At 39.2% G+C, this 16,867-nt stretch overlaps 1 protein-coding gene across 1 annotated transcript; it reads left to right on the top strand.

The window, feature by feature from the left end:
- Positions 1-12,912: 12,912 nt before the first annotated feature.
- LOC149239203 (putative mediator of RNA polymerase II transcription subunit 26b) lies at positions 12,913-16,105 on the top strand. The gene is made up of 8 exons (XM_089369790.1): positions 12,913-13,278; positions 13,715-13,783; positions 13,991-14,073; positions 14,244-14,347; positions 15,056-15,375; positions 15,548-15,644; positions 15,807-15,858; positions 15,988-16,105. Exons 1-8 carry the CDS (start codon positions 12,913-12,915, stop codon positions 16,103-16,105), a joined length of 1,209 nt encoding a protein of 402 aa, XP_089225916.1.
- Positions 16,106-16,867: the final 762 nt, after the last annotated feature.

Here is a 16,867-nt window from a genome sequence, read left to right as displayed (position 1 = left end):
ACTAAAATGAAGAACATAAGCCCCTCTGCTCTACCTCATTTCCATGGCTTGACCACAGAGGACCCTGACACTTTCCTATTTGAGTTTGTTGTTGTCTATCAAACCTATGACTACACAGATGATGAGAAAAAGTTGAAACTATTTCCATCTACCCTCAAGGATGCAGCATTACATTGGTTCATGGGTTTACCTGGAAATAGTATAACAACTTGGGCTCAGATGCAGTAGGCCTTCAACAACAAATATAGGGACTACTATAGGTCAAAGGACAAGAAGGATGAGTTTTTCAGGATGACCATAGGCCATGATGAATCCTTAGAAGACTACGAAGAGAGATTCCAACTCAGCTACAAAAGGGCCAGGTGCACAATTGACCCTGAGTCACTGAAGTTCGTCTTACTTAGAGGAGTAAGGGAGGATATCCTAGACACCTTAGATATATTATCAGGAGGAGATATCTACCAACTAATCTATGAGGACATAAAGACTGTCTTTAAAAACCATTATAGGGAAACTAGAAACAAAGGTAGAAGTAATCAACCTATGGCCAGCACCTCATCTTCCAACTCATCCATCAAGGGTGAAATTGGAAATCTGCTGGAGGACTTCAAAAGTCAGATGTTGCAAACCCTTCCCTTGCAATTGGATACCATGAATATCAGAAGAAAGCAAGAGGAATCAGAGAGATCCCTGGCCATCTTCTATCCTAGATGCACCAGAAGGCATCCTAGGAATGAATGCCCACTAAACTGTATTAAGATTTGCTTAGACTGTGAAGAAAACCACTCCATAGAAAAGTGCCCTTCCTTACCTAGACTCAAAGCTATATACCAAGGAGTTGAAGGGGTCAATGAGCAGCTTTGCTACATCAACTATAGGATACCTCCTAGGCCTAGACCATACTAGTAGGGTATGCAAGGATCATCCCATGCATATTACTGACCCAACCAAAACACAACTACACCTTCTTGGTGACCCCGTGCCAATCCTTCTTGGTCTACACCCCCTCTGTGGTCCTATGCATCTCCATGGCATTCCCAACCACCCAGCTAGTCATTCTATCCGTACAATCAGCCAAACCATCAGTGGAATACCCCACCCTAGTGGAGGCCCCAATTCAACAATGTCCCAGCTCTATTACCTCCATAACCTACCCAACTGTAGCTCCTGCACTCTACTCCACCTAGGCAACCCCAGATGCTTTCCCAGCCAAATCCAAACCCAAACAATAGGCAAGCCCAACAAACATATGGTGGAGAGACATCATACCCAGCTTATGCTATTGAAATTCAAGATATCAACCTAAGATTTGGGAGAATTCTCCCAGATAACTAACCTCCCTCTCCACATAGAGAGGTTGAGAAAGAAAAAGAGGAAAGAAACCTTAAAGAAAATCCACCCTTTCCTAAAAGATTAGCCCAACCACACCAGCCTACCCTAGAAGAAACTAAACTTCTGGGAGAATTGGAAAACCTATGTGTAAAGATTCCCCTTCTCCAAGCAATCAAAGAAGTGCATATTTACAATATACTGATTAAGGAGAAGTGTTTTAAGAATCGAGGAAGAAGAAAAAAGGATTCCCCTACCATTAATGTCACCGGGTAGTTATCTGACTTAATGCTGGGGCAGGCAATATGTCCACAATACTTAGACCCTGGAAGCCCTATAGTTGATGTACACATCAATGGCCCCATTGTCCCTCACACTCTAATCGATCTTGGGGCTACCATTAATGTGATGACAAAGGACACCATGCTCAAGATTAACCTCCAAGGGTCATTAAGGAAGACCACAACAATGTTGCAACTTTTAGACCATTCCACAGTTACCCCTGAGGGAATTGTGGAGGATGTGATGGTCTCCAATATATTCCTGGGAGTCTCCAGTAGATTTCCTAGTTCTCCAACCTAAGGCTAAGCTAAGTGGTTACCCTCTCATCCTTGGGAGGCCATGTTTGACCACTGCTGATGCCTACATTAGCTGTAGAGTTGGGAATATGACCATCAAGAATTGGCATATTTCCAAGCAATTAGTCCTATACCCTCCTGCTCAACCCTCCCTATACATCAAGGAAGGCCTTAATTGGCCTTAATCCACCTCCTAACTTAGTCTCATCATTGAGTAATTATATGGGCCTTAATTGGCCTTAATCCACCTCCTAACTTAGTCAAACCAACTATTCTCACAACTTATTGCATACTTTTGACTATATTTTGCTGATGGGTTGAGTTAAAATTGGATATTTTACTTTGTGGTCTAATGTGCATGTAATGCAGGAATAAAGGATAAATGCAAAAGGAAATGCAGAGATAAAAGGGTAAAATCAAGGAACTATGGTAAAAGACCTTGGAAAAAACTTGGATGGGACAAGAAAGAGGAATTACAGGAGGTAAATCCTCCTCATTTACTACCTATCCATTCGAATATCCCTCCACCAGCTAAAAGTACACACAACCAAATCAGGAGTACAACAAGACATCCAAGCAAGTGGAAGTACAAGAAACCTACCTACTTGAAGGCAGACGAGCTAGTGAGAGTGAAAGGACAAGTTACCATTAAGTTGGGAGCTGTACCTCCCTGATTTTGAGGGAAGTCTTTGAGACTCCAGTTGTATAAATAAGGAGGCTTAGGACCTCAGTTTTTTTAGCTAGTTAGCCAGGGAATTGATCAGATAGTCAGTCAGTCACCAATAGTCAATTGCAGACTTGTAACAGTTTTATGTAATACAATTCTTTGATAATTAAGATGAGTTTTGATTTGAGCCAACATTAAGTTAACTCAGAGAGCTGAAGCTCTTGGGTTAGGGCCCAACCCTAGCATCCAAAGCTCCTCTTTCTTGTACTGTTAAGTAACTTAGATTCATGCTTTCTATTCATTTGTTTCAGTAGTTCATCTCCATTATAACAGTAGCATAGATGCATTTTTTATTGCTCATTTGGTTAAGTAGGTGTATGTTCATTCTAGTGGTTCAACATATCTTTCTGGTTTCCTTCTCATTGACTCAAGAAGTTTCTTGTTTCCTGTTCATTTGCTTGAATAGTTGCAGTCCATTACAATAGGGTAGAATAGAATAGTTGTATTTCAGTTGTTCCATCTATGATTTCATTAAATCAGTAGGTTGGCAAAGGAAAAGATCTACAAGGTTGCTCACAGGTATCTCGGCCTCACCTCCTCACTCTAGGACCATGGTGTGAGGAAGAAACCTTGCAGCAACCCCAAAAACACTCGGTTTTGGTTTTCATGGAGTTTTGTCATTCAAACACAGTCACTGAGTTTGTCGTCACTCTGCCCCTTTTTTGGTCATCAATTCAATCTCTCTCTCCCTCTTCATCTTTTGACCTAACTTGCCTTCCCATGCCAGTTTCCTTCAGCAAGAAACAACTAAGCAAGGGACTGTTGAATTGACGTTCAAACAGTATTTTCTAGAAAATCATCTTTCACAAGCCAAATCATCCAATCACCACTCCCTTTTCATGTTTGAATTTTCCCTTTTTAGATCCCCACCATCTATCTACCTTGACAAATCCGACGGTTGTCGGACACCCGCTCACAAACCTACTTGGTCACATCTCTGTTGTAGATCTGACTTGCCAGATCCAGCGGTCTTCGCGCCATATCGCATGGACTTCCGCCTGACCATTAACGGGCTGAGGGCATGTGATATGGGCAGTTTCCCCATGGTACGTGTCGAATGGGGAGGCTAATTTCATGAAATTCGGCACGCGATATCCCACTTACCACCCCCCAAACCCACTTGTCACTTTTTGCACATTTCTTTTCATGCTCCAACCTCCACCGTTGATCTACCCTCCTAGATTTGACGGCTATCACTTCACTCGATACCATTTCCACACGTTTTCTCTGACTAGCGATCTTCACTGTCCATTTGCCGACTGCCTACGCGATATAATCCTAGGTTTCCATCCTGTTAGGCCACCATGTTTCCCATCTGCCTACGTACCCTCCTGTGATCTGATCTCAGTTGTTCATCTACCCTTCACTCACCTGATCCAACGATCCTCATTCTCTCTTGTTCCCCCATGTCCTCGTTTCACCATTTTGGCCTTTGATCATTCTCCCGCTTAGACACAGGCTTAGCCTAGTTCCATTTTTGACCCAAAGGGATAAGTTTTGATGCTTTTTGCTTCTACAACTTAGATAGCAGTAGTAGCTTTGTATTGATTTCTTATTCTGCTTAGTATAGTTGTGTAATTGGTTAGCTAGGGTTTTGTGTGAGTTAGTATTGCATGTTGCTTTCTTCATTATTGCAGTAGAGTAGCCGTCGTTTAGAATAGACTTGCCTCCCTTCCATCAAATCAAGCTTCTTCTGGCCCTATAGAAGTATGGCTTGGAACCCCTGGGGTCTCTTGACAGATGAGTAGTGACAACAGGCAGTACCTTCACTCCTACTTGTGTATATAGCATAGTCACCTCCAAGTTTGTACGAACCCCAAGTTGATAAGTAAAGTTAGTAGCCCTGGGAGTTGCAGCATTCTTGCTGCAATACCTAGGCTCATCAGTCCTTTTTTTCCTTCCTGTTACCTTTTCAGCGTTTCCTGTAGTGTTGATAGAGTTTCATGTAGGAATGTCTGTGTTTCCTGTAGGAGGATTCTTCCTTTTTGATACGGGTCAAATCTTATTTGATTTGCTTTGCTGATGTCGACCTTGTGACAGGCCTCATAACATAGGTGATTGGCGACTTTGGGGAAGCCTGTTTTGATGTGCCCTCATCACCTCTCATTTCCAGGGAGACTAGTTCTTATTTTTCTTTTGGTGAGTCCTCAGTAACGATAGGAGTCTTAATGGGTGTTTGTGGTCTCCCCTATTTGATCCTAGTGCTCCTCCTTGTTTTGAAATATATGGGAGTCTGCCTCTGCCTTTTTCATGTTGACTTTATGGGTGTGCTTAGGGAAATCAAGGTAGAAGTTACCTCCCTCTCTGTGGGTTCAGGAGACAATGTTGGAGATTCCTCCCCTTCCTTGGTATCCTTTTCAGGGCTTCCCTCATCCTCCTTGATGAGCCTAGGTATTGCAGCAAGAATGTTGCAACTCCTAGGGCTACTAGCTTTACTTATCAACTTAGGGTTCGTACAAACTTGGAGGTGACTGTGCTATATACACAAGTAGAAGTGAAGGTATTGCCTGTTGGCACTTCTCATCTAGCAAGAGACCCTAGGGGTTCCAGGCCATACTTCTATAGGGTTAGAAGAAGCTTTTTTTTTTATGGAAGGAGAGTAAACTTAGTCTAGGGGAGAGCTATCCTACTACAGAAATGCAGAAAACAACATGAAAGCATAACTCACACCAAACCCCAGCTAACCAATTAAAGAACTATGCTAAGCATAATCAGAAATTAACACTAACTTACTACTACTATCTAAGTTGTAGAAGTAAGGCAACAAAACTAAGTTAAGGGGTAAAAAATGGACACTAGGCTAAGCCTGTGTATAAGTGGGAGAATGGTCGGAGGCCAAAATGGAAAAAGGAGGACATGGGGGAGAAAAAGAGCATGAGGACCATTGGAATAGGCAGGTGAAGGGTAGATGAACGGTCGAGATCAGACAGTAGGAGGGTACGTAGGCAAACGGGCGGACATGGTGGCTTAACAGGATGGATGGCTAGGGTTATATCACATGGGAGATCGGCAGATGGACGATGGAGATCGCGGGCAAGAGAAAATGTGTGGAAATGGTACTAGGTGAAGTGACAGTCGTTAGATCTGGTAGGGTAGATCAATGGTGGAGTTTGGAGCGTGAAAAGGAATGTGCGAAAATTGACAAGCAGGTTTGGAGGGCAGTAAGCGAGATATCGCAAGCCCTCAAAGCCGTAAATGGTTTTGGGTAATTTCATGCGATTAGCCTCCCCAGCCGACACGTAGCACAGGAAAACCACCCATATCACATGCCCTCAACTCGATAACAGTCGAAAGGAAATCCATGCAATATGGCACGAGGACCATTGGATCTGGAAAAGTAGATCTATGGTGGACAGGTGGCCGAGCAGGTTGGTGAGTGGGTGTGCGACAACTGTCGGATCTAACAATGTAGATCAATGGTGGGGATTTAAAAAGGGGAAAGTCAAATGCAAAAAAGAATTTAGGCAGAGTTTTGACGATTTGGCTATGTAAAAAGCGTTCAACGGTAAAAACTATTTGAACATGAATGAACAACTTTTGCTGAGCTTTTCATGCTGTAGGAGAATCAACAGGGAATTTGAGTGAGGGCGGCTAACAGGGAGAGAGTGAACAAGTTGAGGTCCATTAAAGGGGCAGAGCACCCATGAACTCAGTAACTGTGTTTAAACGACAAAACTCCATGAAATCCAAAACCCTGTGTTTTTGGGGTTTTTGCAGGGTTTCTTCCTCACACCATGGTCCTAGATAGAGGAGGTGAGGCCAACACACCTGTGAGAAAGCTTGTGGATCTTTTTCCTTGCCAACCTACTGATTATATGAAAGCATGAATGGAACAAACTAAAACACAACTACTCTGTTCTACCCTATTGTAATGGGTTGCAACTATTCAAGAAAATGAACAGAAAACAGGGAGCTACTTAAGTCAATGAGTAGGAAAGCCATGAGTTTGTGCTGAATCACTATAATGAAAATGCATCTACTTAACCAAATGAACAATCAAACCATGCATCTATACTACTGCTATAATGGAGATGAAATGCTTGAGCAAATGCACAGAAAGCATGAATCTGTACTGCTATTGTAATAAGAATGCCTCTGATTAAACAAATGAACAGAAAGTAGGAAGCTAAGCTACTTAAAAATACAAGAAAGAGGAGCTTTGGCTGCTAGGGTTGGGCCCCAGCCCAAGAGCTTCAGTCCTCTAAGTTAACTCAGTGCTGGCTCAAATCAAAACTCATCTTCATTACCAAAGAACACTATATTACATCGAACTCTTACAAGTTTACAATTGACTATTAGCGACTGACTAACTATCTAACCAACTAACTTATGACTGGCTTAAAAAACTAAGGTCCTAAGCCTCCTTATTTATACATCTGAAGTCTCAATGACTTCCCTCAAAATCAGGGAGGTACAGCTCCCAACTTAATGGTAACTTGTCCTTTGACATTCACTAGCTCAGTTGCCTTCTAGTAGGGAGGATGCTTGTACTTCCATTTTCTTGGCTATCTTGTTGTACTCCTGTGTGTACTTTCAGCTGATGGAGGGATATTCGAATGGATGGGTAGTAAATGAGGAGGATTTACTTACTCTAATTCCTCTTTCTTGTCCAATCCGAGTTTTTACCAAGGTCTTTTACCATATTTCCTTGCTTTTTACCTTTTATCCCTACATTTCCTTTGCTTTTATCCTTTATTCCTCCATTACATGCACATTAGACCACAAAGAAAAATATCCAACTCTAACTCAACCCATAAGAAAAATATAATCAAAATTATGAAATAAGTTGTGAGGATAGTTGGTTTGACTAAGTTAGGAGGTGGATTAAGGCCAATTAAGGCCCATATAATTAATCAATGATGATACTCATCATCACCTCCTTATTGAAAGTGTTGCTCATCCTCATAATGTGTACTTACTTTGCCCTTGGGCAACAAGGTATCTAAGTGTTAGCTGAGGATTATTTGCAATTAGATAATGGGTGTTGATTAAGGCCATGGGATTTTGATTGTTTAGCTCCCTCTCTGTCCCTGAAGCCACTTATCCTTTGTTTCTTGCTACTTGTTCTTCTTTGTTTTAATGCCTTCTTCTTCTTCTATTTCAGCATCATGTTCCTTTGTATTAGTGTCTTCTTTATCCATCTCATACCCATCTAGCTCGGTATCTGTTGTTTCTTATTTTGTCTCCTCCTTACTAACAAAAGTACTAACATCATAGATGAAGGTTTTCATGTCATCCTCTGCTGGTAAGTCATTGAATACTGTCCATGTTATAGGGATGATGAGGTTTTGGAGGACATAACCTTTTTAGAGGAAACTAGCCACCTTTTTACTCACAAACCAACTACCTCTTAACCTTTACAACTTTTGATCACATGATGCAGATGAGTGAGTGAGTAGGATACTTACTTGTGGCCTTAATGCCACGCTATAGTTGTTAAGGATCAGAGGAGATGCTGATGGTCATTCTTCTTCCCCCTCTATTGTTTGCTGATGGTTTCCTGACTGCAGATCGGATGTTGTTGCATGTATGGTCACCTTTCTGGCTCTTCTGCTATCTGCTGATGATGTCTGTGACTGCAGATCAAATGCCGCTGCATGTACAGAGGGAGTAGGAGTGTGTGTGAAGGCAGGCATGATGGTAATGGATGAGGTGATACTGTGGAAAACACAATCTTCTCCTGAATTGAAGTAGTGAAGTGAAAAAGCAATGGAATCCATGGAGGGATGCATGGTAAGGAGTGGGGGAGATGAACATATGTGAGGCAGGGCCCCCTTTGGATCTTCTCTCTGCTCCTCGATTGTCTTTCTCACCCTCTTGCAAACAACAATTATGTTTTTTTCTTTTTCTTATATATATATATAAGACACCTAGGCTGCCTTAGAGAGGTTTTCACCCTAGATATCTGCCCTGGGCGCCTCAAGGAAGGTTTTCACCTAGGGATCTTCTTTTTCTTTCCTTTTTTCTCATCCTTGGGTTGCCTCATGGAGGTTTTCAACCCCAAAGATGGGACTCAGGCGCCTCATGGCGGTTTTCACTTGAATCCTTATTCTGTTTTGTTTTTTTATTTTCATTAGTGACCTGATGAGGGACGAGCTGAAACTTGCTCCACCATCATCAATGTCTTATTGATGTTGTCAATGAACTCTTGTTTAGATGAAGGCCTCTTGTATAATTTCAATCTGTGTCCATTAACCAACAATGGAATGTTTCTTCATCTATAGTCCTGATACGCGCTGATCCATTTTCATGACATCTTTCCACCACATATGGTCCGAACCACCTTGTTCTTAGCTTTCCCTTGAAGTTCTTGTAACTTGAATCATATAATAATGCTCAGCCTCCTTCTTGAAACAACTTCTCCTTGATATGCTTGTCATGCCAGACCTTTCTCTGAAGCTAAATTATCTCTGTGTGGAGGAGGGCCTGCATTCTAAATTCATCTAGGCCATTCAAATGGAACATCCTTTCTTTTTGTGCATGACTGAGATCTAGATCTAGTTGGGATGCCATCCACAATGTGTTATATAAAAATTCAATGGACAGAAAAGCCTTTTTTCCCATAGACCAGCTCATAGGGTGTAAATCCAGTGGTAGTCTTCCACGTTGTATTATAGGCCTAGGTGGCCTCAACTAGTCTCTTAGCCCAGTCCTTTCTGTTGTTGTTCACTAGCTTGGTCAGTATGTTCTCCAGTGCTCTGTTAGTCACCTCCACTTGCCCATTATTTTGTGGATGATAAGGAGTGGAGGTCCTATGTTTGATCTTGTGATGCTTGAGCAGTTCTTCTATCATGTTAGAGGTGAATTGGTTGCCTTGGCCTACGACTAATTCTCTAGGGTACCCAAATTTGTAGAATATGTTCTCCCTTAGAAACTTAGCCACCTTTTCTTCTATTGCTGCCTTGATTGCTTTGGTTTCTTCCCACTTAGTTAGATAATCAGTGCACACAATGTTGTGTTGTTTTTGCTTGGAAGGAGGGTTGATAGGCCCAATGAAGTGAATGCCCCACTTGTCAAATGGCCCGAAAGTCACTTGAGTCTGTAGGGGCATTTCATCCCTTGGAGTTTGCTTTCCCATCCTCTAGCACCGATCACACTGACTAACATATTTCTTCACATCCTGATGAAGAGTAGGCTAGTAATAATCTGCTTGCAACACCTTGAATGTTGTCCTTTTTGCTGCAAAGTGACCTCCACAGAGCCGATCATGATAGGTTAGAAGGATGTCAAAGACCTCCTCTCCCCTTATACATCTTCTCAAGATTTGATTTGGGCCGAGTTTGAACAGATTGCCCCCAATCCAGGTGAAGGGGGCACTTTTCTTAATTATCTTGCTTTTCTCTCTATGCAGGGCAGGTTTGGTGGGAACTGTGTTGACCCCAGGTAGTTTTCTATACCGGTAAACCATGGGGAGAGCACTGAAATAGAAAACAAGTGCTCATCTGGGAATTGATCATCCCCCATTCCTTCTTCACCTGCAGGCAGATTCACTCTAGACAGAAAGTTAGCAACAACATTTTCTTTACTAGGCTTATCAACAATAGTTAAATCAAACTACTACAATAAAAGTAACCATCTTATGATTCTAGTTTTTACATCTAGTTTTTTCATTAAATATTTACTTGCAACATGATCAGTATGCACAAATGTCTGATAGCTTGTAATGTAATGCCTAAACTTGTTCAATGAATGCACAATAGCCAGGAGTTCTTTTTTTGTCACGGTATAATTTAGTTCAGCCTTGGACAGGTTTTTACTGGTAAAGTAGATGGCATAAGGCAATTTCTCTTCTACCTGCTCCTATGGCTTTATGTGAGGCATCAACATGTATGTGAAATGGGAGGGCCCAGTTTGGGCCTCTAAGGATTGGTGCAGTGGTTACTTTATCCTTTAAAATGTACAAGGCCTCTTGACAGCTCTTTGACCATATAAATTTAGAATCTTTGGCCAATAATCCAAACAAAGGAGAGGCTATCTTGATGAATCTTTTGTAAAATCCAGCTAGCCCTACAAAACTCCTAACATCTCTTTTCTTTTGTGCATGTGGAACCCTTTGGATGATTGCTAATTTGTTTGGGTCCACCTGTAGTCCTCTCTGAGATATTGAGTGACCTTAGCACGGTCCCTTCAGTCATGAGGAATTCACATTTTTCTGGACTGAGGGACAAGTTCATCTCAATGCATTTTCGTAATACTTTGCCTAAGTTAGTTAGGGCCTCTTGGAAATCACAACCATAAGGTTTAAAATCATCCATCTAGATCTCCACATCGTCATGAACTAATTCAACAAAAATACTGAGGACTTCTCTCTGGAAGGTGGCAGGAGCATTGCACAGGCTGAAAGGAAGGACATATAAGCAAACGTACCCCAAGGATAGGTGAAAGTGGTCTTATCCTGGTATTCTGGGTAGATTTGGATCTGGTTGTACCCATTGAATCCATCTAGGAAATAAAAGAATTTCTTCCCTTCCAGGCCATCTAACACTTGATCAATGAAGGGTAAGGGAAAATGATCCTTCTTGGTGGCTTTTTTCAGCTCCCTATAATCAACACAAATCCTCCACTTCCCATGCTTCTTGGGCACTAACACCAAAGGAGAGACCCACTCACTGTCGGAGATAGGGTAAATGAACCCTACATCTAATAGTTTCTGCAGTTCTTCCTTGACTATGTCTTTGAGGGCAAGATTCATTCTCCTTTGGGGTTTCCTGAATGGCATGCAGCCTTCCCTGATGTATATGTGGTGAGTACACACCGACGGTGTACTCCCTTCATTTCCTTGTAGTTCAAAGCAAAGGATTCTAGGTTCTCTTTCAACAAGTTGCATAGTTGTTCCTCCTCTAAAGAAGAGAGATGGATTAATCTTCAAGGTTATCTCTGGCACAAATTTGATTGTTTTGACTCGGATTGGGTTGGAATCGGCCAAGCATAAGTCAAATGGATAACTGCTCAGTGTTTCTTTTACTCCTTCTTCTAGGGGTAATAGACTGGGAGTTGGACTTTGGAGCAGGTGTTTAATTAAATCATCCTCATCTCGTTGTCCTCCTCCTATGATGGCTTCCAAAGTATATTGTTCAACAGAATAAAGCTCATATTCTTTCTCCTCCTCCAACCATAAAGGTAAGTCATGTTATAGGGACGGTTGAGCAGGAGGGTATAGGACACATTTCTTGGACATATGCCCACTCTTGATTGTCATATCCCAGCTCTGTAGCTAATGTAGGCATGCATCAGTTGTGGCCAACCATGGCCTCCGAAGGATGAGAGGGTAACCAGTTAGCTTAGCCTTAGGTTGGTCATAAAATTTTTAAATTATATTTAATATCTTGCCATATATTTTTATTTCTACAAATATTTACATAAATATAAATATTTAATAAATTTTCTTATTTTAATCTAATATTAAGCATTATGGTTTGCAGTTTATTCCAATATAGTTTTGTTGAGTGAGCTTTGAATTTTGGTATGAGGGTTGGGTGATTTGAAATGTCCACTCAGGTTTAGTGAATGAAATATAACAATTTGTACTAAATTATCCAAGTAAATGAATTTTATTTAATTTGGAATTTTTATTATTGAATAAATGAAAGGAAACTTTGTTTATTTGTTGATTTTTAAATATAATGTTTTGAATAATTTGAAATTTCCATTTCCATTTAAGTTAAGTGAATAAAATATTGTTTATTTGTTGATTTCCAAATATAACTTTTTAAATAATTTGAAATTTGCATTTAAATTGAGTGAATGAAATGTTATTTATTTATTGATGTTTAAATATAACAATTTTACTCTCAATTTTGTATTTTTCAATATTTTTATAAAAATGTGTATTTTTTTTTTTTTTTAATTTCTCAATATTTTTTATAAATTGAACTCAAAATAATAAATTTATAAAAATTATTATAAAGATTCAAAATAAAGGAATTAAAATTTCCAATACTTGAATATATACACATATTTATATTTATACAAAATATAAACCTGCATGAGCCCAAGTTGTGTCATTTGAAGTTCCCGTTTGATTTGATTTGACTTGACTTGAGTTGAGAAATGTTGTCTGAAGTTCCCGTTTGATTTGATTTGATTTGACTTGAGTTGAGAAATGTTGTCTGAGAGTTACGATCAATTTGTCTCACACTTCGATTTCTAAATATATCTATCAATTTCTCATGCAAATTTGTGTACGTGAGCTGCTTAAAAGTGCGATACAATTAGTTGCAGGTTCTTGATTGATTGACAGAAGGTAATAACATTTAAGCGATTACGACATTAATGAAGATGCAGAAACAGATGAAGATGCAAGAATTTGGCAGTAAGAGAGATAGAATTGCAGAGACACTGTATGCATCGGCTAGGTGTTGTGACAGCGTTAGGTTGGCTGAATCCCATGAAATTATTATTAACGATGACGAGGATGATAAAATTATTATTGACGACCACCATGATAAAGTCCAAGTCCAAGTCCATTACAAGGAGGAGGAGGAAAACAGCGACAGTACTGGTGAGGCAGATGGTAACAGGTGTAGCAGTTACAGCTATGAAGCCCGGGTCACCAAGGAAATTGAAGAAGAATCCCAAGAAGACCTAATTGGCGATGTGTTCAGGATCAAAGACATTCTTGCAGCAAATCCTGGAGATGAGGAGGTAGTATAACTGTAAATTTTATTATTTTATTAATCAAGTACTGTTGCAAGCAATTATAGCAATAGTTTTATTAACCAACCTAGAGGTTTTCATCCACTCCCAGTTCTAAGTTTATTCTCCACCACGTTTGCAAAGCTTTAAATTATGATATTTTTTTTAGATCCTTTCTAGTTTTATTAAGGGAACTAGAACTTTAAATTTATTCTTAAACCCTCTCCCCTGCTTCAAAACAGTTGGAATTTATTTAAAAAAAAGGCTCCCCCTGGCTTCAAAACAGTTGGAATTTATTTTTTAAGAAAACTTGTTAAAAATGCTTCTGGCGATTTCTAAGCCGCTGATCATAGTGATCTCTGACAGTAGATTTTAACTGCCACCTAAAGTCTTGTAAATTGCTGGCAAAAAGCAATGTATTCACTTATCATTTCATGTGTTGCAGTCCGTTGCTCAGCTGTATGAGTGCTTGACAAGACTGGAATTGATGCAACTCACAGTGAAGAACCTAGAGGTGTGCTTTTTTAGTCGTTTTTCATGGAAGAATTAAACGTAGGGTATGCTTTTTTAGTCGTTTTCCATGGAAGAATTAAACGTAGGGAATTCCCTAGTCTCTTATGTAAATTGAGTTCGGTGTTCAATAATCAACGAATTCCCTAGTCTCTTATGTTAATTTAGTTTGGTGTTCAATAATCACCGTGTTGCGCAATTCTATGGCCAGGACACTGGTATTGGGAGACAAGTTAATCGGCTGCGGAAACACAATTCAAAGGAAATTAAGTCAACGGTGAAGAGGCTTATCAGGTATTTTAACCTGCAAAAACCCCTCTGGTGGACCTTCAATGTTGGAAGCGTTTATTAATTTCAGATAATAATACAAGTGATTTATATAGAGCGTTTATTAATTTTACCTAACTTAGAGGCTTAACTTAGAGGCTTAAACGTGCTAACTGCTTAGGTATGGTGTACTGCAGTGGCTGGAAAGACCTTGTCGAAGAATGGGTCAAGAGTACCACCGGTAATGTTGTTGTAGCTCAGCTATCTTATTCTGCCCGAGCAATTTACTACTGGAGCTTCTGTTTTTAATGTTTTTCTCATATACATGTATGCATCATTTTGCTTGTAGCAGCTGGTAATACCTCACTAGACTCTGTTTCACCTACAAATTTGAATGATATCCGAAATGGACTCCCTTCAGCCCCACTTGATGAGTGGGCCTTTGAAAACCAAATGACTTCCACAAAAATATCTCAGGTACTCTTCTTCAAATATATGTTTAGGGTTTGGTCTCTTCCTAAATGGGCTTGACATTGAGATATCATGTGGTCATGAAGCAACATTGAACAGTGAGATATAATTTAACAAATGATATTTCAGTTTCAAACACATTGAAGAAGAAGAGACCAAACTTGAACATGGAAAGTATTATATGTATCACTGTTTTTGTAGGAAATTAATGTGCAGTTCTATTAATTTCGATGATCGATCATTATGAACTTGTTGTGAATGACTCTTTTTGTGCTGGTTGTATATTGTGATTGAAAATAAAGGTCTTCAATGGCTTAGATGATGATGGGAGTAAGTTATTCATGCCTCTTAATTGCCTTGTAATATATTTTCTGTTGTTGTTGTTGGATTTCATATTGCGCCATAATCTATTCTATCTTGTGCCTACCTAAAGAAATGATGTTTTTTTTCCTTGGAGGAATTGGTCTATTACTTATTTTGTTATTATATTCTATGGATTGTCACCATTGATGGCATTTCTTTTCCGTAAACGATGCAGACCCTCTTGCTGCTGAAAGGATTAATAAAATTGCTGAAAATCAACATACAGTGGAACGACCCAATAAAATAGAGCAATCGAGCAAGCTGACAGGGGATAGTACTCGTCAGAAAAACCCAAACAAAGAGAGGGGTAATTCTAATTTTAAAACAAAGGCTCAAAATCGAATTCAGACTTGCCAGGGCCATAAGATGAGCAAGCCCAGCAGTATAATTGCCAGTTCTGGGAGACCTCCAATAAGCTCTGAACAGAGAGGGTATCCTGACGATGTGCAACAACACCCCGATTTGAACAAACCTCACTCTTTTTCTCTCCAAAATGTGAGCGAAAATAGACTGATCTGTAAAGTTAAATCCACTATCCACAAAACGTTCTTTGTATTTTTGGGATCTATTTGTTCTTTTGGATCCATTTGTTTTTAAACTTGAATTTATTTTTGTTCTTTTGGATCCATTCGTTTTTAAACTTGAGTTTATTTTTGTATTTGTGCAGCAGAAATCAAAACCTGATCTCAATGATGCATCTCTTAAAGTGAAGCTTGAAGCAACAAGAAAAAGACTTCAAGACGGATATCAACAAGCAGAAAATGGTTCTTGCATTCTTCTATTTTTATTTTGAGATTTGTTCCTGAAATATTATTATTAGTAGATTGTGAAGTGGCTATTGAGTCATAAACATTATTATTAGTAGATTGTGAAGTGGATATTGAGTCATAAACTTGGTAGCTAATGTAGTGATGTTTTTGTTGCAGCCAAGAAGCAACGTAGAGTTCAAGCAATTGAATTGCAAGACCTGCCTAAAGAGTCCCTGAACAAGCGGAAAATGGTTAGCATTCTTTTATTTTTATTTTATGACTTTTATTATTATTAGATTATGAAGTGAATATTGACTCAATAACTTGGTAATTAATGTAGTGATGTTTTGTTTTGCAGCCAAGAAGCAACTACAGTTCAAGAAGTTAAATTGCAAGACCCGCCTAGGCAAGCACTGAATACTGAACTGATTCAGGGTAGGCCAGTCTCACAGCATCCAGCATCCGTAAGAAGTTAAATTGCAAGACCCACCTAGGCAAGCACTGAACTGATTCAGGGTAGGCCAGTCTCACAGCATCCGTAGGCCAGTCTCATGGGTGGATGAATAACCATGTACAAATAGTGAAACTATATTGTAATGTCAAGTAGTCAGGGGCAGCTGTTTGTGTGTAACTGTCAATTAAAGCTGTGATGATGAGAAAGTAACCAGCCTGTGTGCTGGCCTGATTTTCAATTCATGGTTTTTGCTCCAATAAATTGAACTCTGACATTGGAAGAATGGATTGGTTGAAAAAACTCCCAATGTTCGATTCTTGCTCTCTTTTGCGGCCATAAACTGAAAAATCACATATTTATACCCATTGTTTTAGCTCTGGAATTGGACTTGGACTTGGTTTCCGATTCAATTGTAATCAATCAATTTGACTTTCGTGATTCAGTTTAAAAGATGCCCAATAAAAATCACATCTGCACAGCTTGTTTTTTTATTTCTATTTAATATGTTATCACACATTTTAAATAAATGTTAATGTTAATTGTGGAATATATATATATTAAATTTGCTAATATAAATTGTTATATTTTAAACTTGGTAACATAAATTGTTATAATTTTGCAAGGTTCTTTTTTTTTATATGTTTATGTTAATTTTGAAAAATAATATTAAATTGAATATTTTTAAATTCAGTGTTAAGCAGTGAACTTAACTTTCTTAATTCAATATTATGATATCTTAAAAAAATGAATATTTTATTTTTTAATACTTTTTAAATTTGTTAGT

The sequence above is a fragment of the Pinus tabuliformis genome, chromosome 8 (genome assembly GCF_031772625.1).
Source record: "Pinus tabuliformis cultivar Carrire ecotype Pingquan chromosome 8, CPIR1, whole genome shotgun sequence".
Classification (NCBI taxonomy): Eukaryota; Viridiplantae; Streptophyta; class Pinopsida; order Pinales; family Pinaceae; genus Pinus; species Pinus tabuliformis.
Note: the sequence above shows the minus strand (reverse complement) of the source record. Positions and strands in the feature narration are given on the sequence as shown.